Source organism: Pediculus humanus, genomic scaffold (genome assembly GCF_000006295.1).
Source record: "Pediculus humanus corporis 1103172107644 genomic scaffold, whole genome shotgun sequence".
NCBI classification, from domain to species: Eukaryota; Metazoa; Arthropoda; class Insecta; order Psocodea; family Pediculidae; genus Pediculus; species Pediculus humanus.
In genome coordinates this window covers 296,214-320,126 of record NW_002987255.1, presented here as the reverse complement: position 1 = coordinate 320,126, position 23,913 = coordinate 296,214, and the positions used below count along the sequence as shown (strand labels likewise).

The following is a 23,913-nucleotide window of genomic DNA, read 5'->3' as shown; positions in this document are numbered from 1 at the left end:
TACGAATCCGTTAAAAATTTTTATATATATTTGATTAAAGTTTTACTTACCTTACGTAACTTATATTTTTACCGTTGATATTATTGTTTTCTTTTCCTTTGTCTTCTTCTACTGTTTTTCCTTTGACAATATTCACAGCGTTGTTATCCAGTGAATCTTTTTCTGAAGTTTGACACGTAAACTCTTCTCCTTCTTCTTCATCTTCCTTGTACCAATTATTTTCATATCCTTTCATCCAAATGGGATTGGATCCTTCGACGCTGTGGATGTTAGTATTTGGTACGTGTCCGGTCATGCTGTCTATGTTCGTCTGATCCGAGTCGAACGCCGTCGCCGTTGCTGCTCTTATCGCTCTCTTATATTTCGACCTTTGTGAAATGCAGAGGGACAATACGAATATTTGAATGACTCCTTGAACGATGAGAGCAAATATAAACCAAGGAACGTATGCGTTGATAATGTCCGATTTTAATTCTTGACTTTCTGCTGGTTGACTATCTAAAACGTTATAATCTTTGAATAACGAATCTAACTTTTCAATGTTTCGATCAATCATATTGAGAACGTCTTGCACGTCGATGACAATATTGTCTTTTCTATCGACAAAATGGAGGAACAAATCCGTTTTCGTGCTGTCCGCACTCCCGTCTCTGTTTTCGTGGACTTTGAGTTCGTTTATGTTAACGGTTGTACCCGTTATTTGTTTCAATTCTTCTCTGAACCTTTCTAATTTTTCTTTGAGTTCTATCGGATTCTGCCTGAGCACAAATTTAACTCTTTGATCTTGCCTTAGCAAATAAATGAAAACGTGAGCCGTGTCTTGAAGATTTTGCGAATCGTTCGCCATGACGGTGAGTTTAAAATAACCTTTCATGTCTTTTTGAGGATAAAAATTAAGAAAAAGAGACCCGGTTTTTTTATCAATTAAAAAAGGTTCCGAACGATCAATTTTTTTCCCTTCTGCTAAAAATGATTGAGTGCTGTTAACGAGATAATATTCTACTTCGCCATTTATTCCCGAATCCAAGTCCAAAGCCTGAAATTCGTAATTAAATTAAATTAATTAAAAATTTAAATGAAAATTATTTTTTAAAATAGTTTTATGTTTGCTCACTTTAATTTTAATTAGTTCGGTTCCAAAATCGGCGTTTGTTGTTACTCCTCCAGTAAATATTTTCTTTATAAATTTTGGAGAATGATCGTTAATATCATTTACTTTTACGAGAACTTTGAGAATAGTTTTATCATTTTTGTCGTGTGAGCTCACGTTAGAAGGTGGATTAAGACAATCTTCGGTTGCTTTGACCAATAAAACGTGTTCTTCTGTTTCTTCTCTATCGAGTTCTTTTTGAACAGTCAATTCGTGTTTGTAAGGATCTAAAAGGAACAAACCCTTTTCGTTTCCTCCAACTAAAAAATAACAGACTTGTTTGTTTTCTCCCTCGTCGACGTCGCCATCGCCATCGTTTTCATCGTAGTCGGTGTCGTCTTTATCCACCGTACCCACCAGAACGTTTCTTTCTGCTCCTGGAGAAGAATGTTCTGTGGAGAGAGAAAAAAATAGAACAAAATAAATCGTCATAAAAAAACAATGAAAAGTAATAGGATATATGTTTTCAATTCGAAATTCGTCACCTGTGAAATTCAATTCCATTTCGTTTATTAAAAACTGCGGTGGAAAATCGTGAACGTTTTTCACGTAAACGATCAAATCCAAATCCGATGATAAAGATGTTGGAATTCCTAAATCGTAAGCTTGAATTCTCAAATGATAAATCTTCTGCTTTTCATTGTCCAAAGGCTTTTTAAGAAACAAAGTCCCATTTATTTCGTCTATATCAAATGTTTTCCAATCGCCCAAAGGATCATGTTTCAATTTGTATCTCACGGCAGCGTTATCTCCCATGTCATCATCAGTTGCCGTAACTTTAATCAGGGGACTATCCACGGTTGCATTTTCAAATACTTTAACGGTTGAATTTTGACCCGGATAAACAAACACGGGAGCATTGTCGTTAAAATCTATAACGCAAATGGAAACTTGAGTTTTTGCAACGTTTGGAGGATAACCTAAATCTTTAACTTGAAGAGTCAAAGTGTAATTTCCGTGAGATCCTTTTAAGCGTCTTGAAGCGGAAATTTTAGCAGATCCATTATCAATGTCGGTTACGTAGAAAAGATCATCGTCATTTCCTTCGACGATAGAAAATTTCATTTTTCCGTTCGGAGTGAGTGGATCATCTTTATCGTTGGCTTTTATAATTAATATAGCATCTTTCACATCGTGGTATTCATTGATAAAAGTACACGGAGGAAGAGGTTCGAATGTTGGAGTTTCATCGTTTACATCGGATACAGTGATTCTGGAATTCAAATTAATTTTTAACAATGGGATCCCCTCGTGATTAATAATTAAAACAATTTCTAATGTAAATAAATAGTAGTAAAACGTCCGAGATGTGATTCTGAATTTTTTTTTTTTTTTTGAATAACGTGGGAATAAAAAAAAAATAAAAAAGAAAGTAAAAAAAAAATGGTGTAAAAACGGCTTAACCGCATAAACGAATAATAATAATTATCATTATTATCATTGTAAATAATGAATTGTTAAATAAAATTGAAGGTGAAAATAATAATAATTTTTTTTTTTCAATTGTTAAAATAACAACACTCGGATCGAGAATCGACCAATCCGGAAACGATGCCCACGAAAAAAAAAAAAAAAAAAAGGGAAGTAAAATTATTATTGCAAAAACGAGGAGCCTTTTTATTAATACCATAATAATAATAATAAATGTGAAAGATAAAAAAACCTAAAAATTTATTACCCGATTCTTTGGAAAGCATTTCTACTTTCTCCATTTGCATATCCAAACTGATAATTATCCCAAGCTTCTATCATCAAAGAGTAAAAATTTTGTTTTTCTCTGTCTAAAAAATCCACGACAGAAAGAATTCCAGATGTTGAATCGATTTTAAATTTTCCCTGTGACGAAATCCCATCCAATAAATATGTTATTTTCCCATATTCTCCCGAATCTGCATCTTTGGCTTCGATTCGAATTATTTCCTTTCCTTCCTCGCGAAAAAAAAAATCGGTTTGAATAATAAAAAATGATGCCTATAACCACTTCGGCACTTCACCGACCAAAAATTTCAAAATCCACGGAATCCGAATTCCGCGAGACTTTGTGTCCTTTGCCGAGCATGGTAATAATAATAATAATATTGATAAAAGATCCTTACCTGGTTTCACATCTTCCATGATTGTCAAATTGGCAAAATCGTTAATAAAAACTGGATTGTTGTCATTTTCGTCTAGGATTTGAACATGAACGTCAACGAATGAAGATCTCGGAGGTTTCCCCGAATCCGTTGCTCCGACGGAAAAATTCAACCAAGATGTTTGTTCGTGGTCTATTTTATTAGAGACGACGATTTCTCCAGTTTCCGAGTCTAAACTGATCAAATTTTTGACGTCATCCGAACCTTCTATGTGATAAGTAATACTTTTGTCTTTATCGGGATCCTCGGCAATCACGTTCACTACGCTCGTTCCGTTCTTGCTGTTTTCAGCCACGGATCTGCGATATACGGATTTTTTAAACATCGGACTGTTGTCGTTTTCGTCCTCTATTAAAACAGTCAACGTTGTAAATGCTTTTTGCGCGTCTCCAATGGCTCCGGTGTCTTCGCATACAATACCCAGTCGAATGATTTCAATTTTTTCCCGATCGATTATTCTTTTCACTCTCAGAGTTCCGTTTGTCGGATTCAAATCGAAAAAATCAACGAAATCCACATCTCCTTGCTTGACGATGGTTCCCTCTTCGTTTCTCGCTTCCGAGTTATTTTTATCAAATGTAAATTTTAAATTATGATCGTGATCGGGATCCGTTGCTTCGATGTCGCAAATGTGTTTTCCAGGTTCCAAATTTTCCTTGATTTTGATCACGCCGGGTTCTTTGAAAACGGGGATTTTGTTATTGACGTCTTCAACGTCAATGATGACTTCAACTGATTCGTGAAGCTGATCGACTCCGATTCCGCCGTCTTCGGCTATCACGGTGAGCGAATATTGAAACGTTGGAGGAAACGTTAAATCGGGATCTAGGGATGCTCCCGGTGCGAGTCTGATCACTCCCGTCTCTGGATTTATCACAAACTTATCCTTGGGTCCTTTTTTTATTTTGTAAACAATTTCGTTGTTCGGAGACGAAGAGTCTTTATCGGTGGCGATCAATTGAAAAATAGAACTTCCGGGTGGCACGGTTTCGGGAACGGTGACGCCGTAATTCATATCTTCGAAAGTAGGAGCGTGGTCGTTCATGTCCGTCACGTGAATGGTCACGAACACGCTGGACGACAGGCTCGGAGTTCCGTGATCTTGAGCTACGACCAACAGCCTTATCGGTATAACAGAATTTTTCGGATCGTACTCTTTGTCTCGAATTGCGAGCCTTTCAAAATCTATGTGATGCTTTGGTTGAATCAATCCCAAAACGGGATCTATCGTGAAATTATCTTTTTCGTGTCCTTCTTTAATCCTGTACCGTATTTTACTATTATCGGTTCCATTTAAGTCTTGGTCGTTGGCCTCGACGATCAAAGGTCTTTCAAAATTTATGTGATTTTCCTGTAAGCGAGCCTCGTACTTTGTTTGAAGAAATCTCGGAGCGTTGTCGTTCACGTCTTCAACGTCAATTATTATTTGAACAGTGTTCCGATTGCCTTTTCCGAGGTTGTCTACGGCCTCCACGGTCACGTAGTGACGATCTATAAATTCTCTGTCGAATAAAGGTTCCGGAGAAATGACACTTATGTCTCCCGTTATAGAATTTATTGATAAATATTCGGCGACGCTTCCTCCCAAACCCGTGTACCTTATACCTTTCGTACCGTAATTTCCCGAATCCGTGTCCACGGCTCGCACGGAAGCTATAACTTTACCCGTTTTAGAATTTTCCGGAACCGAAATCCTGTATGAGTTTTTTGAAAATCGCGGTATGTTGTCGTTGACATCTCTCACGAAAATCGTCACGGGAACCGAGCCATGTTTCGGATTCACTTCCACTATTTCTTTCGCGAATATGGTAAAATTAAAAATCGTGACTTTTTCGTAGTCCAACCTTTCGGGATTTTTCACTCGAATCAAAAACGTACCTTCGTTAACTATAACGGAAGGAGTTACTTCGAATATTCCAAAGTCTCCCTCAGTGAAAACGCGAAACGTTCCGTTTTTCCCTTGATCGTGATCGTAGATCTCGGGGAAAAACCCATCGAAAAAAGTTACGGGAGTATTCATCTGAGCATTTTCATCAATTTCAGCCTTATAAGAATCATTTCTGAACGTGGGCGTTTCGTCGTTCACGTCCGATACGATGATCGTGACTTCGGTTTTTGTGAAAGGCGGTGGAAATATAATTTTTGAATTTTCGCGTGCGGTAATTTCTAAAATGTAGGCTCCATTGTTGGAAGAGCTTTCCCTGTCCAATTTTTTTGCAGTGTAAACTATGCCGTAAGTTGAATCTATTTCAAAATCTTCCTCCGATCCTTTTGTTATGGAGTAAACTATTGAATTGTTTATTCCTCGGTCTCCGTCGATGGCTTTAACTCGCATCACTTCAGTTCCGATTTCGGCGTCTTCGCTTATTCTCCCCACGGGTGACACGGCCACGAATTCTGGAAGACGATCTTCGACATCTTCGACTTTGATGACGACCGTGGAAGTTCCCGTATTTACGGGTTCGGTGTTGGATCTGTCCATCGCGAGAATTTGAAGTTGATACAAAATTTTTTGTTCGTAATCAAGTTCTTTAATTAATTTAATAACACCTTTTCCGTTGACGGTGGAAATAGAAAACGTTGAATCATCTCCGTCTAAATCTTTCAACCGATATACGACTTGGCCGTAGGTGCCTTCGTCTCTATCGGTAGCTTCGACGGTGAGCACGACGCCGGGTGGACTATTTTCGGGTAATACCAAAGTCGATTGAAATTGTTTGAAAACAGGTTCGTTGTCGTTTACATCTTCGACGAGAATGAGAAGACTTTGCGTTATGAAATTTCCATCTCCCAACCGTCCATCCGTCAGAGTGAGAATCAATCCATATTCCTCTCTCGTTTCTCTATCCAATTCTTTTTTCAATATCAAATTAGCAGAATTTTTTTTCACATGTTCTATTTTAATTAATTCGTTACCGATGGTTTCTTTGATGCCAAAAGTCAAAGTGTCTCCATCTTGGTCGTATCCATTGACAGTGTAGATAACACTTCCGACGGGAGTTTCGATACCTTCTTTGAGCCTGAGAACGATTTCGGTTTGATTATCGATAAGAAATTTCGGAGGATTATTAACGTAACCGCCAACCACGGCGGAACACAAATCGAGAACAATAATCAATTGAGTGATTAAACCAAAAATAAAATAATTTATTCTTTTTTTTGTTTTAATTTCCCTTATTTTTCTTTTTTTATTTCTCAATTGACTTTTCTTTTGACAAATTGTATCTTTTAATTTTCTTTCTCGATAGCAGACGATTTTCCCACGTCGGCAATCAATAAAATTATTGTTGCAAACATTCATGTTTCATATTTATATATCATCACGTCAAAAAAATTTTAAATATTATTTATATTTACAAATTGAAATCATTGAATTTGAATGAATATGTATTTTACGTTCATTTTCCATTTCAAAATTTAAATATAAATTATTATAATTTTTGTATTTCAATTTAGGGTAATTCGTACAATACGTGATGAAAGTTTATTGAGAAAATGTTAACAAATTGAAAAGTTTTTTTTTTTTTATTTGTTTTTTTTTATTCCCATGATAAAATGCAAAAAACTTGAACCATAATTTTCAACTTTGGCATTTTCATACAGATGGTATATATATATTAAGTAATTTCGTGAGCCTGATTTCACGGTCGTTTCGAAACTATATTTATTTTTTCATTCTTCTTCTTTTTACCTTTAACAAACAAAAAAAGGGAGTAGTAATAATAATAATAATAATAAATTAATAATTATGCAATTGATTGTAATGACTCGTGTAAATATTATCAAGTTATTATTATTATTTGATATTTTTTTATTTAAAATTTGTTAAAAAATTTTAAATGATTTCTTTTTTTTTTTTTTTTTAATCGATACATCCATCAATTTCATCCAGTCAATAAAACAAACAATTAAAAAAAAAAAAAATTTTAAATGATTTCATGGTTTGCCCTCGGGTTTAAAAAAAAAAAAAAAACAAGTTCGGTATTCGGATTAAAAAAAGTGAATCCTTGATATTTTCTTTATGATTTTTAACGAAAGTGAAAAAAACGTTTTTTTTTTTTTTTTTTTTTTAAAGAATAATAAATAAAAATTTCAAAATTATTGCGTAATTTTTTTTTAAATTAATGAATGAATTCGACTCGCGATTTTTTATAAATATGAATCCCTCGACAAAATTTTCTTAAACAAAAAAAAATTATACTTAATTTAAACTTAAAAATAATTCAAAATTTTTCTTTTGTTATTAATACATAAAAATTTTATGGTAAAAAATAAAAGGGGATTCAAGTATCCGAATTAAGAAGTTTTGATGCGTGACACCCTTCTATAAATATATACTTTCAAGTAAAAAAAAAACCCTAATTTTTATAATAATTTTCAACCGTTTTTTTTTCATATAAAAAAATAATATAAATGAAAACGAGAAGTTTAAATCTCGCGGTAACAATTAATTAGTTCATCTTTTTTTTTCTTGTTGAAAGTAGTTAAAACCTTGACATTACGGTCTATATCCCCCCCTCCGCCCCCGCCACCCACGCCCCCCCGTTCACTTATATCCTTATACGTGATATCTTACCTTTGACTTTTTTTAAATTTTCTATATAATTTAAAAAAAAAAAGAAAGAAAATATTTTTTAACATTAATCATTAACTCACCGACTGACTAAGTAACCGAAAAAAAAAAAAAAAAGAGTTGAGTTAAAAAAAAATTACAATACAATGAAATTTTAAATTATCATCTGACAACTTTCTAGAATAACTTATTTGATTGTTGTATAGATGCCGGTGCGTAAAAGGGAACAAAATGTCATTTAAAAAAAAAAATCTCAGGTCACTCCCACCCAACTACCCACCCACCCACAACTCCTAAAAAGATGGTAAAGAAAAAAATTTTTTTTTTCTTTCTCTCGTTTTTAAATTGATTTAACTTTCAAATTATTTGTACAAAAAATTATCATTTTTTTAAACAGAAATCCCAACGAATTATCATCCTAAAAATTTCAAAAGTTTTTTTTTTTTTTTTTTTTTTTTTAATTTCACCGAATTGAAAAAATTTTACTTAATAAATACGTTAATAATAATCGACGACAAAAAAAAGAAAAAAAAGAAAAATGTCAAAACAAACGCTTGATACCTACGTTCATACTTAAATAATAATAATGATAATAAGTAAACAAATAAATAAATAACAATAAACTTAAAAACTCAACAAACAAAACCAACCAAGTCTCGGTCGCAACTGAAACATCCTTCTTTCTATAGTATTAAAGTAACGGTTGGATGAATCCTCGAGTCTATTCCAGTTTTTCGTCTACTTAACTCTTCATCTGTAAAAAAAATCAAACTGGAAAACTTTTTTTTTTTTCCGTAAAACGATTTTCGTGGTTTCCTTTTATTTTCCTTATAACTGGTTTTTCTAAATTTCATCTATAAAAAAAAAAAAAACAATCATATTTTATTGTTTTCCTTTTTGTTTTTCTCCAGTAAAAAAAAAAAAAAAAAAATTGACCACGTAAAGATTTCCGTCGTAATTATATAATTATTTAATTAACCACGCATGAGTATAAAAAAAAAAAAAATTATTATTAATATACAACGTCAATAGAACCAAAAAAAAAAAAAGTATTTAATTAAAAAAAAAAAATGTGAAAGGTGAAAATGGAAGGAAAAAAAAAAAAAAATTAATTACCGTTATTACAGAATCTCTGGAAACTCCAAAAAAAACTAACCTATAACTAAATCTAAAGGAAAAAAAATCATTAGAAACAATAAAATTAATAATTATTACCTCAAGCATATCGGAAAAAAAAGATTTTTTAGGATTTTAAAAAACTTGAAACCTGGAATCGACGGATTTAAATCGCGAACTCGCGTGCGCGTGTAATAATAATAATAATAATAATAATAATAATAATAATAATGATAAATAAATTTAATATGAATCAATTACACTGAACTACGTTACAAAATTGATTTTTTTCAAGGATTTGTACGAGGGGTCTATCCCCCCTAAGGGCGATACTCGTACGTTCGTTAAGATTAACCCAAGTAAATGGATCGATTTGAGGTTCTAAAACTGTTCGATTTATTTCGCGAACAAGTTTAAAATTTTTATAACCCAAATCCTGACATAAAAGTTTTAAATTTTCCGCGGATTCCGACCGTAGGCACACGTTATGCCATTTACCGTAAGAATTACGAAGAATTTCATATTCGTTCCTGTAAAAAAAAAAAAATATTAAATAAATTCTTACACGAAAAACGTGAAATCATTTTCATAAAAAAAAATTTAAAATAAATACAGTTTGTGGACTTACGTGATACCGCTTTTTAATATTTTTCCACTCAAACAACCTTCTTCGTCGTCTCCTTGAGGACAATCTTTTTCACCATCGCATACATAATCTAAAGGTACGCAATTATTCGTCCTGGAAGAAAAAAAAATAAATAAACAAGGAAATTAAACTTGGAATCGAATAAAATTTATAAAAAAAAATATTTTATTTACCCTCGACATTTATGGTTATTATTATGACAATTACAAAAAATTAAATTTTCATCCGTTTTATCCAGGCAATTTCTTATTCCGTTACATATTTTATTTGGAGCTGTTAATCGTAGATATTCCAGACAAGTACCATTAATTGGTTCGTCACTGTTATCACCACAATCGTCTTTTCCGTCGGCATAATATTTTTTCGATATACACAAACCGTTTTGACATTTAAGCTCCGATGCGTCGCACTCTAAAAAAAAAAATTAATTTTAAAATTTATCACATACTATTATTATAACGTAAAAAAAAAAAAAAAAGAATTTTCAACCATTGATTTTCGTTCGAGGTTTACACTTTTCAATTGATTCATCTTTTCCAGTTGGACAATTTAATAATCCATCGCATAAATTTGATAATCCGATGCATAAACCGATCGGACATCGAAAACCGTCGCAACTGGGCTCTACAATTGTTTCCATTTTCTCATCTAAAATTTTATTAAATATTTAAATAAATGAAAGAACATAAATAAAAATAATATTTTTAAAAAACCACATAATTACCCAAAACATCAGAAATGGCATCGAAGTGATATTGTAAACTTTTAAATTTAAAATTTTCAAAATCACAATTTTCTTTTTCTAATTCAAATACCGATGATAGGTACCATCCGACGCGAGATTGACAAACTATGACACCGATTCGAGATTTGCACGTGAAATTTTTCAACGTCAAACGTTTATAACAAGTAAATGATTTAGGACAATTTTTAATAGTTGCCAAAAGGGAATTTTCATGAGTTAAACTCACGCAAATATCACGATCGGAATCTGTATCGGACTCAGTAATTTTAATTAATCCAACAGGACGAACAAATTTGGTCGTTATTGTCTTTTCTGCCAAATGTAAAAGTCCAACATTTTCTTGTATTAAAATTTTAAAACCGTTTATTCTAATTATTTGAACATTATTTCCATCATTTATCGTTTTTTCTATGCCAAATGCTGCGGACACGTAATTTTTTGATAATCTAAAACAAAATTAATTTTCTTATATATATATAAAAATTACTTGAATCAATCGATCGATCGGGATTCGTTAAAAAAGATTTTTTTGGACACTCACTCTATATTTTTCAAACAGGCAGAAGACGTTAAAACCCATTTGGAATCAATTAAAACTCCAGTGCAAATGAGGACACCATCCGAATAAATGAATGCTTTCCATGGAAAATAATATTGTCCTTGAGGACGACGATAAGATTCCAAAGATGTTTCTGGTCTGTTTATACATGATAAATAAAATGCCGTACAATTGGTAGATATTGTAAAATTTCTGAATTTTTTACATCCGATCCATCCTAAATCCAAACAAATTTTATTTCCGTCTTCTTGATCAAAATTAATTATTTCTTCTTTACATAAAAATTTTTTCACTCCATTTTTGTTTATCACGACAAATCCTTTTTTATTTATCGAATCTCGTTGATAATTTTTAGAAAAAAAATTTTTTTTTTCTAAAAGATAATAACAATTTTTTTCATCTTCTCCAAAGCGACACTTTTTTATTCCGTTACATTTTTCCCATAGAGGCAAACGTTCTCCGCTTAATTCGCATTCGTATTCTTTGTCCAAACAGTTTTTCGAGTGATTTTTAATAAGAAAACTATCATCTTCCGTTTGTTTTTCCTTCGGCTGATGGGATGTAATTTTGTAATTTTCTATATTCGTCAAACAAGGGCAATCCAATTCGTCCGAACCGTCTTGACAATCTTTTACACCGTCGCAAATATGCTTTTTTAATATCGATTGTGATATTTTTTTACAATAAAAATAATAATTTTCTTCACCGCGAATATTTTCCGAAAATTGATTTCCGTTTATTTCCACGGGCCTAATCTCTGATTCAAGTGAAAATTTATTATTATTATTATTATTATTTTTTATAGCGTCAAAAGTATAAACTCTTTTGGATTTAAAATTTTTCACGTCTTGCGATGAATACAAATTTTCGGTAACTTTTAATGCGGCATCATCGACGTCAAATTTATCGTTTTTTTTAATTGGATTTCCGTTTTCTATGATTTCTCGTTCCTCGTTGATGCTTTCCGAATTTTCCGCATTTTTTTTTTTAATTAAATTTAATTGCGATAAATACTGATCATAATAAATATCAGTCGTACAATTTTTTTCATCTTCGGCTTCTAAACAGTCCGTGTATCCGTTACATATCCACTTATACGGAATGCATAGATGCGAACCAGAGTTGCAACGAAAGCTCGGACAATCTCGTATGGGTTTAATGGCAGGTACTTTATAATCACGAGCGTTTGCTGTTATCCAATCCAGAAATAAACCTATTCTAGTATAAGCTCCCGGTTCTCCCGGTCTGGCACATCCCTCGCCGTGACTTACGATCCCTGCCACGTACCAAGAAAATGACGTTTTCGAAGTTCTAAAAATAAAAAATTAATTTTAAATAATGTTATTATAGCAAATAATGTTATGATACGAAATAAAAATTTGTTTACCTGCACAGTAGTGGACCTCCACTATCTCCTTGACAGGTGTCTTTTCCTCCCTCGGCTTTACCAGCACAAATTTCTGCTCCGGCCAAATCTTCTTTGTGTTTGCAACTTTTCAGTATAGGAACTTCAACTTCTCTAAGTTGATCAGCTGTGAATGAATGCACGTTATTAATGAATGAGACGTAAATAAATAAAGAGGAAAATAACATTAAAGATTCCGACCATCGATCCCGTGTTCTTTTAATGCTCCCCATCCAACAGCAGTGCATCGAGTGCCAGGAACAGGAAAAAAAAATCCTTGGTTTCCGCGAAAACCAGGAAGGCAAGCAGGTCTCACCCATCTATTGAAATAAAAAGGTTTTTGCAATCGTAACAAAGCGAGATCGTTGCTCATGATCGTTGGATTGTAATTTTCATGTAAAATAACATCGCGAACACTCCGAACTTGTTCCATTGATGAAAAGGAAAACCTTCTAAGCATTCCTCCTCTGACTTCGTAATAGTTTTTCCAATACCTGAAAATAATTTTTTCGTTAAGGAGTTTTGTTGGGGAAAAAAGTTTCAAAATTCACTCCCATATATTTATACGCACTGTTCCATGCAATGAGCAGCCGTTAAAATCCAAATTTCGTCTAAAATTACTCCTCCGCATAAAAATCCGCCATTTTTATGAATTGCAACGGTCCACGGCCAAGCACGTGGTTCACTTTCTCTACCCCCCACTACCCTTCCAGTTTCTTCTCTGTTAGGCCTGCGGTTAAATTTTGTATAGTTTTTTAATATTGATAAATCTCTTTTATAATTATTTTCGACGGAAACATTTTTGATATCCGAAAAGTTTTTTGATTGAACGGCGGAACTTTTACTAATAAAAAAAGTTTTTTCATCGAATCGTTTGAAACGATTTTCGATTTCTTGCAAACTGTAAAATTCCGCTCTCGTTCCACATTTTATTTTGGGACATTGAACGTAAGTCGATAAATGTCCCTTGCAATGATCCTGCAACAAATGCGTTCCATCTTCCAGGCGAACAATAAAAGGCCCTTTATAATATTCGGGAACGGACATGAAATTCACTTTGACTGAACTGCGATGCACGATAAAAATAAAAAATAATTCGTTTTAAAATTAAAAATTAATCGGAGTAATAATATAATTATAAAAAAGGCTTTCGAAGTTATTACAAAATGAAAAAATTAAACTCACGATGGTCTGTATCCCAGATCCGAGGAACACGCTTCTTTTGCCCATTCGTCGTCGCTTTGAACATCCACACATACAGGATACCATATGCCTTTCCAATTACGATGTAAATATCCTTTTAAATAAGATACGTGAAAATAATTATTATCGTGCATTTTATAAAAAAGAGCCGAACAATCGGTTTCGTCGCTTCCGGTGGCACAATCTCTAACACCGTCGCATCTTTGACTTAAAGAAATGCATGAATCGGGGCTTACAATATCGTTGCAACTAAAAGCCGTTTTCGGACAATCTGAAAAAATTATAATTAAATTAATTTTTTTTTTTTTTTAATAAACGAGTAGAGTATAATACTTACCTAAACATCCGATTTCATCTTCTCCGTTGGGACAATCGAAATACCCATCGCATAACCTTCCTTCTGCTATTCTTTCTCGACACGAGCAAAAAGCTTCGTCACTTATATCGTTACAGTGAACTTTGTTATCGCACCAAAATGATGCAGGAATACAACTTGATCCGTCCCTGCAAGGAACTTCACCGTCGGAACATTGAGAGATCAATCCTAAGGACAAAAAAAAAAAAAAATTTGAAGGAAAAATTTTTTTTATAATTTATAGAAGTAATAAAAGAAAAATTTTCTAACCTGACGTAAGTGAACTTTGTTTAGATAAATTATCATCTGGTTTTTTATCATCGCAACCGAAGCATTTGGCTTGACCGAAATCAGCCGTTCCCGGGACTGTCGGGAATTGAAACAAGGGCGGTTGAAAGTTTGTGCAAAAAATTGGCGGAGTGTTGGGAATGGAAGAATAGCCAGTCGACGACGTCGTTTGTTGTGAGGGAACGTGAAATGGAAAATTTACAAAAGGAAATTGACTCTGAGGAGGAGGAGGAGGAGAATTAGCATAGTTATTTATGTTAAAACTTAAAAAATTATTATGTCCGGATGATGATGATGATGAGTCGAAGGGTTTTGAATATTGAGATTTATCAAGGAAAGGTGATTGCAAAGAAAATGCGCTTAAAGGTAAAGTTCTACCCTCAATGCTACGAATGGATGGTTTTAACGAAAAATGAGGGGGGGAAGCAAATAAACATATTTGATAAGGGAAAACTAATTGAGAGGCTCCGCTTGGAGTAAATGACAGCTGCTGTCCGGTTTTTAATGTTTCGTAAGCATTTTCCGGTAATTTTGAAACTTCAGGAGCAGACGGTAGTCCAATATTTGTCGAACCTCCTATTACTCTGGCATTTAAAAACAAATATTTTCGATCCATTTCTTTTCTTTTCATGGCTTCTGCCAAACTGATGCCATCCACTGATTCCATAAGTTCATCATTTTCAAAATCGTTTGACGACGGACGTTTGTTATAGTTTTCAAAATCATAATCAGTCAATTGCGATTCGACTTCTTTTACTGGATTTATTACTTGAGATTTATTATTATTATTATCATCGAATAATTCAATTGGATTCCTATTAATTTCGACCGCAGATTTTGAGAAAGTCGAACTGTGGTTGCTAGACAATATTATTTTACTTGAGTTTATTCCGGATGCGTTTTTATCATTATTATCTGGCATCGAATCTTGAAAATTTAACTTTTCATTATTTTTATAATAAAAATTTTTATTTATTGATTTATAATTTTTTTTATCCAAATCCTTAAATTTAATATTACCAAATTTGTAATTAATGCTTTTTCCCTTTTGATTATTTATTATTTTTTCCGATGATTTTCCGTTAAATTTTTCAGGTACAAATTTATTAAAAACATTCAGGTTCGTGACATCCTCATTTGAATATTTATCATAGTCTTTAGTTTCAAATGATTCATCTTTGTTATCCAGGCATAAAGTGAAAGGCAAAGTTGTAAAAGGTTGAAAAACTGTTTTTGTTTTTATATTAAAATCATTTCCGTGTACGACCATGTTCTTTTTAATATCACCCCATTTTTTATTAAATAAATCCTTTGTAAGAAGAACATGTGAATTTTCTTCTATTTTATTATTAAATCCTTCATTAATTAAATTTTTATTTATTTCTTCTGATTCGAGAGATCTTTTATGAACTTTTGATTTTATTTTTTGTAATTTCATAAACGACACATTTTGTAAATTTTTTTTTCTCATAGAATATTTTAATTTAGTAATTTTAAAAAATGGATAACGTTCAAGATTTGAAATTTTTATTTCGGGGTGTTTAATTAAAATATCATTTTCCTTTAGTTTTTCTTTTTTCCTTTCCGTTTCACTTGATAAATTATCATCGTCAACTATCGAATAATAATTATGATGAGTAGTTAATTTATTACTTAAAATGAAACCTAAAGTTAAACGATTACCTAAAATATAATAATTTATTTATTTAAACGATGTTTATTCCTAAAATAAATTTTTTTTTTTTTTGTAAAAATACTTAACAATAAATAAAACAAATGAATTTTAAAACTTTTAAACTTTGTGTGGTTATTTCAATGATGGGTGTTCAATATGTAGACAATTAGATTAATATATATAAAAAATAATACCTTGAATCAAATTGATGAAAAGCAGACAGAAAAAAAAAGAAGTTGCTATTATAATTAAATATATAAAAAATGTTTTGTAAAAGACCATTTGAATCAATCAATTACATTCACTTAAAATTATCAATAATAAAAATTAAGTTTTTGAATTTTTAATTCTTGATATATTCAAGATGTTTTCTTTCCCGAATAAAGAATCTATAAAAAAGAAAATTTAGTTAATTACTTTTTACAATGTACAACTTACAACAATTTTTTTTTTTTTTTACATAAAAAATATTATTAAATAAACATAAGTTATACAAACCTGAGTTTCGAACCTTAAAGAAAAAAATTTATTTTTATTGAATAATACCTAGAAGAAAATGTGACAAAAATTTCATTTAAATTAAATTCGATTATTATCATTCTGTGGAAAATTTAAATTTCTATAAACAAAAAAATGAATTAAATTAAATAGTTTATAATTGAAAAGGTTTTGCTTTAAATTTAAATATTTACATATACTCCTCAATCAAATTGGACAATGCATTATTTTCCACAAAATATAATTGCGTAACAATAAAATATTATTTTCATTTTAATAATTAAATAATAAATAATAACAACAACAACAATAGTAAAACAATAAACAATAAATTTTTTTTACCTGAATTTAATAACAGAAAAATTTAAAATTAACACTTTCTAACTAAAACTTTACTCATTTTTATTAAAGATTAATAATTAAAAATTGCATTTTATTTATTTATATCTATATTATTTAAAATTACTTGTTGCAAATGCATATAAATGCTGTACTAAAATAAAATATAACGTTTTCCTTATTTTTATTTTGCTTATATGTTATTATTTTTAAGAAATGCAAAATCAACTCAAATATTTTGAAAATTTTTTTTTAAAAAACATAGCAATATTTTAATTAAAACTAACAATGGCACGTTAAAAATTGCCACTTCAGTAAAATTAAAACAGTCAATGACATTAAAAATTATAATTTTTATCATTTATTTATAACAAAGTATGCAGGATAAAAATATAATTGTAAATAATAAAAAATTAAATTGAAGAGTTATTTTACTAATAAAATTAAAAAAAAAAAAAAAAAAAACCGATTTTAAAAATAATGTATTTTATGTAAGTATAATAATAAGTAAATCAACAGAAAAATTTAAAAATATTTGTCAAATTTTCATAAAATTAATTACTTTGAAATGAAATTGAAAAAAAGAATACTCATTCTTCGAACAAAGATTACAAGAAATAATTAATTATAAATTACCAATATTATATCAAAAAAAAAAAAAAAAACACTAATCGTTGTTATTCTTTTAAATAAAATAAATTAAGATATAAAAACAATAGTTAAAAAAGTTAACATCAAGTATAAATAATACATAAAATTTGAAATTTTTATTTACCTTTTAAAATTAATAACATATTTAATATGCAGTTTTTATTTAATAAAATTTATATTTTAAAATTATCATATTAAATATGAAAATGTCATTTATCAATTTTGATAATTTATGTTTTCTAAAAAAATAAAACTTTAATAATAATTTCAAATATGTTTAATTGTGTTTATGATAATGTTTTCATCATCGTAAAACAACAATTTTTCAAGAAAAAATGAATAAATTTTCCCATTAAATTCAATCAAATAAGAAAATTTACAATTTAAAAACCTTTTACTTTTTTTGTTAAAAAAAATTTGTTGGAAATTAAAAATAATAAAATTAAAACTGATGTTTTCAATATATATTCATAATTTTAGAGTAAAAATATTGTTCCAAGTTTCAATTGCTTTCAAATTTTATTGTAAAGCAATTGTTTTTATTTTTTAAACAATTAACTTTTAACAGAATTAATGTCATCCTCCAATTTCTTTTTAGTATACCTGACTAATTTAAAATTCTGAAGATATCGCAACTCACCAGACCATTTTTTCAATAAGTCTAGTTGTGCAGGATTTAACACATCAACCATTTCTACAAAAATTTAAAAACAAACAAATCGTTTAATTAATTTCAATATACAATTAATCAATTATAGATCATAGAAAAAATAAATATATTTAAATTAAAATATGACTTACCAATTCCACATGTATTATATTCTGTTTCTTCGTTTGTGATAGTCATTTTAATAATATCTTCCCTGTTGGCATGCTGTCTTCCTTTTCTCTTACTAATAGAATGTTTCAGTTGAATTTGTTCTAATTCAGCGTTAAATCTCCCTAAATAACTAACTGATAAAAATTTATTTTAATCCACAAAAAAATTGAATTAAAAAATGTTATTATTTTATAGTCAATTAAAAACTCGATTATATTTCTACAATTAAAATTTATTCTCATTTTATACATTTTTAAATAAAGGATTGATTGACATACCTTTCAATTAATTTTTTAGTCATCTGTGGAGTGTAAATATCAACTTCTTCTAGATTTTTCTTAAACCACAATAGTCTTTCTCCCAACAGATTAACTTTCATTTGGTGACGCAATTTCGATTTTTCTCTGGCCGCTGCTCTAAAAAATTCATAAATAAAAAAAGTTTTTAGAATTTAAAATATATATATGTGTGTGTGTGTGTGCGTTTGTGTGAAAAATTACTACTTACTTAACTATCTTTTTAGACAATTGGGATACTTTTCTACCTTTGGGATGAGGAAGTTTATTCATTTTATTGACATTTTTATTTGATACTTTACCCTAAAATGAAAATGAAAACCCAAAATCATATATTTTTATGAAAGTACCTCGAAATACAATTTACAAAAAATTATAAATTTACTTACCATTATAATTTTTAAATCTGTGAAAGTCCGTACAAAATTGAAAAATTTAACGCAAAAAACGTGGACGCACGTGTATTTAATTGTCGACAATTTTTATTCCTCTCCGTTCCCTCGCTTTTAAATTGATAAAAAAAAAAAAAAAAACTTTTGCCGAAATTAAACAACCTTTTTTCTATAGATTAGATTTATTATTTCCGTTATTATATAAATCGGAAATTATTTATATGTAATTAAAAAAAAACGTGCATTTGATAAATGTCGAACTCTAATAAAAATACAATCTACTTTTTCGCGCCTTGGCAAGTCGTGGAAAAATCAATTTTTCCACGTGTTTACTGTTTCAAAATAATTTTTGGTTTTTAGAGTACAAAGAAAATTATTGATGCATCATACAAAAGGAAATTTAAACGATATATTTCCAACCTACGGTACTGGCAATTATTTCGACAAATTTTGTACTGTGTATTCATCTTTTTGGTTATCGACAAAAAAAATTCATATAAATAGGTATAGACATGATATTTATGAATTTCTCCCATTACCCTTAGGAATAGTCATAAAAAATGAGAATTTAACAATATGTAATAACTACGAAAAGTGTTATACTGCTTCAAGCTGTATCACAATATGTCACAATAACAAGGAAAGTTTTATAGTATTACATATTTACCATTGCTAGGTAGGAAATTTAAAAATAAAACAAAATACTCCCCCCCCCCCTTAAATTTCTATTTTTATAAATTTATTTTATTTTTTTCTTTTGAATTTAGCTTTTATCCAAGTTATTTTTATTACGTTATATAACATTTTGGTCAAATATCAATTTATCACTTTATTGTCATTTGATTATTATTAAATTATTTTCTATATAGATTTAAATTTTCCAGCAGCCTTTGATTTCATACAGTATTCATCATAATCACACATAAATTTTTCTCATTTATCAAATATAAGTTATAAAATAATTTTGAAACACATTTTATTTTTTAAAACTTGACTATAAAGAAAAAAATTCATTAATGTTTTTTTTTTTTCTTGTAACAAAAAAAAAATTTAGATTTATTTATTGATTTTGTTTATTATCAAGTATTATCTATAATTTATAGTTGTTAAACTATTCCGATTTCTAAACACACAAGTTTTTTATCACATGATGGTGAATAATATTATGATAATATACTCCTTTGAGTAGATTAATCAAAATTTTAAATTAGCTGTAGATCAACATCGGTAGAGAAACATACACTTTTCTTTAACCTAAGAAAATTAAAAAACAATTTTTGTTTGACATCATAAAACATTTTTTTATTTTTATCATCAGTCAATTCTGATTAATAATTACATTTCATGTACTCTGTCAAATTAATAGAAAAAATTTATGTAGTTTAAAAAACATGAACTAATGAACCAACACTCGACAAAAATGTTATGACAAGAGTCAAATATAGTTAGTGAAAAAATAATAATAATTGAAAAACGATACACTAAAATTAGTTGTTGAGAATTTAAATTACAATAAGGATGAAATTATTAGTAAAATTTAACTTTTATACATAAGAAAAATTTTATTTGATGTATAAAATGTCATTTAATTACAACATATCAAAACAAAAACATTTGAAAATATTTTTTTTTTAAACGCCTATTTATTATTTATTTCCTATCAATTATATCAACATAATCATGATAAAAACAATTAATAATTAAAATGGCACTTAAAAATTGGCAATATTATACTCCACCAAATTTATATTTAAAATATATATATATATATATGGTCATCAAGACAATTGTGAATCGCTTTGAAATGATTTGAATTTTTTTTACTGATTAGTTAGTTCCTTATACATAATTAATTTTTTATTTTTGAATTTTTTTTTCTTTTTTTTTAAATTATTTCATATTTAGCTTCATCTGTTCACGGGAGCATACATAAACATTTTTTTTTTTTCATTTTATCAAATGAATAATTAAAAATTTCACATGTCCATTTGAAATTGTTCCTGAGTATCATCGACTGATGAATCAGTTTTTTCTTTCTGATCTCCGCTTGAATTTAATTTTTTGCAATTTTCATTATTTGGTTTTATAGCTTTACCATTAGAAACCCCGTTAACCATAGTGTCCGGAAATGTATCAAAATTTTTTGGAGGAGTTCTAGAAAGTGGAGAATTGCGAAGATTTAAAATAAAATTTCTTTCATAAACTATTCTTGTACCTGAAAAAAAACAAAAAACGTTAATTTAAAATTTAAAAAAAAAAAAAAAAAAGATCAAACCTAACCTTATCTTAATACAAGAGAGCGGCAAAAAAAAAAAATAAATAAAATTACATATTCAACCTTGAAATAAAACGTAAAAATAGTAATTTTTCCATTACAGACAAGGGAATAAGTGACCCCTATCGAGATGAATTGCAAATAAAAGCGAAAAAAAAAATTACGCAGCAGCGAAATAGACTTAATTACGCAACCGAATGATCGCAACACACACAAAAAAAGATCTTAGAAATTATTTTAAAAAAAAAACAAGTTTTTTTAATATTTTATTCTAAATGATGTCATAATAAATCTGTAAAATAACGACCTCATTGAACGAAGAGAACAGAACCAGAATATCGCGTTCTTGGCGCCTTTGAAAATTCAAAATGAAAAATGAGGAAATGTATATATTTAATTTTAAAATAAACAAATACACTAAAAATAAATATTTAAACCCGCGTTGAAGTTAAATTTAAAAGTTAATATTCAATAAATCGAAATAAAATTTTCAAGTTTTATACAAAACGTTATTTTTCCACGAGTAAGAAATTAAAAATTTTCATATAATGATAAGTAACATAAGAGTCATGAAGAATTAAATAATAATAATAATAATAATAATAATAATTTTCTTAGAAAAAAGTCTTTCACGTTATGATAATACCGTGAAATTTGAATAGAATTATTTAAAAAAAAAAAAAAAAAAGAAGAGAGAAAAGCATAAAAAAAGTATAATTCATTATTTTGCTAAATCCAATAAGTTTTAATACACATGATCTGAAAACAAGAGTATTTTAGCTAAATAATTCATGTAATAAAATAAATTATTATTTATTTATTAGCATGCAAAAACTTTTTAGCTTATTACAACTTATTTAAATAAACTGGTTAAGATCAGTTAAATTTCCAGTTGGCCAAAAAAATATTTTTTTTTTTTTTTCAAGGCATTCAACATGAAAAAGAAACTATTCTATGCTAAACAAGCAATTTTCATTAGTAATAAAAGTAAAAATAATTGTTAAAAAACTTTTCAAGACATTTTCCTAAGCATTTTATGGCACCAAAAAATTTAATACTTTGTTTAAAATATTGAAATATTTAACAGATAAAAAAAAAAAATCTTGTTTTAAATCTCGAAGAAAAATTTTTTTTCATTTCCAATATAACCCACAGACTTTGTGAAGGAAATTATAACAAAATTATAAGGAAAAGAGCCTTTTTCAGTACAAAACTCAAAATCAAACATCAACTAATAATAATTTTAATAAAACAATAACTCATCCCTTCATTTGTTTAATTTATCTTAACCATATGTTTTAAAAACTAAAGACACAATTTAAGCAAGTAAAACTTTTCGAAAAGAGTACTTCAACACCAAACATTAACACGAGTATTTAAGTAATGTTTTATCATGATAAGAAATAAGAAAATTCAACACTTATATACAATATGTATAATAAGAAATTAAAATTTTGAATTCAAACTGAAAAACTAAAATTTTGTTTAAAGTTATGCACTTTACTTTTTTTAACCTTTAAAAATGAAAAAAACATGTGTATATATATATATGTATATGTATAAAGATATAAAGTAAAAAACCTGCCTCCTGGAGTAGTAGAAAAAAGTGTTCCCCCTGGTGTAGTAGAATAATCATGTGGAAGTTGTGAAGCATCATTAACGACGACACGTCTTGATGGAATATTTTGGCAATTGGTTGTTTGTCGTGCAACAGGAGACGCAGACATTTTCTAATTTTTTTTTTTTTTTTAAATTATCGGTACAAAAAAAAAAAAACTAATTTTTTTAAAATAAAATAAAAAGGCCCTGAATAAAAGGTAACAACAACAGCACGACAGAAAATATGAACTATGTTAAAAACCACTGAATCGAATTACTAAAAAGCATGAAAATAAATACACAGCGTATACGCCTTCGATGAAATTAAAAACACATTTTTAACTTTGAAAACAATCAAAATTTCAATTAAGCATCTTGTGTTACAACAAAAAAATTTCTTTTTTTTTTAAATTTTCAAAATATTGATAAATTTTAAAAAGACTAGTTTATTTAAAACAAATATATTTCACAGATGGAAATAATTATTTTTATTAAAGTTATCACATTCACGATTTAAAACGTATAAAGTTTTTTTTTTTTTAAAGAATTATTTACACCTTCGTAGTAAAATTCATCTGCGCAGTTATATGATTAGGTTCAGGGGCAAACCAATGTATTTTCACTGATTATTTAAAATTTGTCTCTCTTACGATGATATTATTTTTTAAAAAATTTAATTTTAATATTATTTTAATGAGGTTTAATTATAATAATAATAATATTTAAAATCAGCAAAAAAAAATTTAAACGAAACGCTTAAAATTGCTTTAATCATAAATAAGTTATGTCACTTTTGTTGGATATGAACGTTAATAAACTTATGGGAATCCTAGTAAAACACGCACCCAAAACGTATAAACGTTGTAGTCATTAAAAAAAAAAAAACAAAATTATTAATCCCAATAATAATTTCTTTTTTTTTGCTTTATTCGCTACTTAAAAGTTGATTATTTAATGTAAAAAAAAAAATACATAAACTGTTTTGATACATGAGGAAAAATAAAATAAAAATTCTCAAGGTCAATTAGGTCGCCAGTCTCGCGAAAGACAAAAAAAAAAAAAAAAAAAAAAGACTCATTTACGATGGGCTTATCATTATATTTACATGCGTATATTATAATTTAAACAAAATTGTTTTTGTTTTGTTTATAAAAACCCTATGAATAAATTTTAAATTCAACTTTTTTTTATTT

At 28.8% G+C, this 23,913-nt stretch overlaps 5 protein-coding genes across 5 annotated transcripts; all 5 read right to left on the bottom strand.

The window, feature by feature from the left end:
* Positions 1-46: 46 nt before the first annotated feature.
* On the bottom strand, positions 47-6,586 carry Phum_PHUM269180 (uncharacterized protein; the record flags this gene model as incomplete). The annotated part of the gene is made up of 5 exons (XM_002426687.1): positions 47-1,036; positions 1,115-1,542; positions 1,636-2,363; positions 2,829-3,075; positions 3,247-6,586. 5 exons carry the CDS (start codon positions 6,584-6,586, stop codon positions 47-49), a joined length of 5,733 nt encoding a protein of 1,910 aa, XP_002426732.1.
* A 1,955-nt stretch (positions 6,587-8,541) lies between these two features.
* Phum_PHUM269170 (uncharacterized protein) lies at positions 8,542-15,097 on the bottom strand (the record flags this gene model as incomplete). Its single annotated transcript, XM_002426686.1, has 15 exons — positions 8,542-8,612; positions 9,236-9,504; positions 9,603-9,713; positions 9,794-10,031; positions 10,110-10,268; positions 10,345-10,811; positions 10,907-11,679; positions 11,746-12,235; positions 12,312-12,456; positions 12,531-12,823; positions 12,901-13,045; positions 13,175-13,395; positions 13,515-13,803; positions 13,870-14,076; positions 14,158-15,097. The coding sequence occupies 15 exons, from the start codon at positions 15,095-15,097 to the stop codon at positions 8,542-8,544; spliced, it is 4,818 nt and encodes a 1,605-aa protein (XP_002426731.1).
* Positions 15,098-17,892: 2,795 nt separating this feature from the next.
* On the bottom strand, positions 17,893-18,727 carry Phum_PHUM269160 (translation machinery-associated protein, putative; the record flags this gene model as incomplete). The annotated part of the gene is made up of 4 exons (XM_002426685.1): positions 17,893-18,032; positions 18,140-18,288; positions 18,437-18,574; positions 18,666-18,727. The coding sequence occupies 4 exons, from the start codon at positions 18,725-18,727 to the stop codon at positions 17,893-17,895; spliced, it is 489 nt and encodes a 162-aa protein (XP_002426730.1).
* A 1,321-nt stretch (positions 18,728-20,048) lies between these two features.
* On the bottom strand, positions 20,049-21,219 carry Phum_PHUM269150 (eukaryotic translation initiation factor 4E-binding protein, putative; the record flags this gene model as incomplete). Its single annotated transcript, XM_002426684.1, has 4 exons — positions 20,049-20,100; positions 20,186-20,197; positions 20,827-21,061; positions 21,198-21,219. The coding sequence occupies 4 exons, from the start codon at positions 21,217-21,219 to the stop codon at positions 20,049-20,051; spliced, it is 321 nt and encodes a 106-aa protein (XP_002426729.1).
* A 1,348-nt stretch (positions 21,220-22,567) lies between these two features.
* Phum_PHUM269140 (4E-binding protein thor, putative) lies at positions 22,568-22,848 on the bottom strand (the record flags this gene model as incomplete). The annotated part of the gene is made up of 2 exons (XM_002426683.1): positions 22,568-22,586; positions 22,703-22,848. The coding sequence occupies 2 exons, from the start codon at positions 22,846-22,848 to the stop codon at positions 22,568-22,570; spliced, it is 165 nt and encodes a 54-aa protein (XP_002426728.1).
* Positions 22,849-23,913: the final 1,065 nt, after the last annotated feature.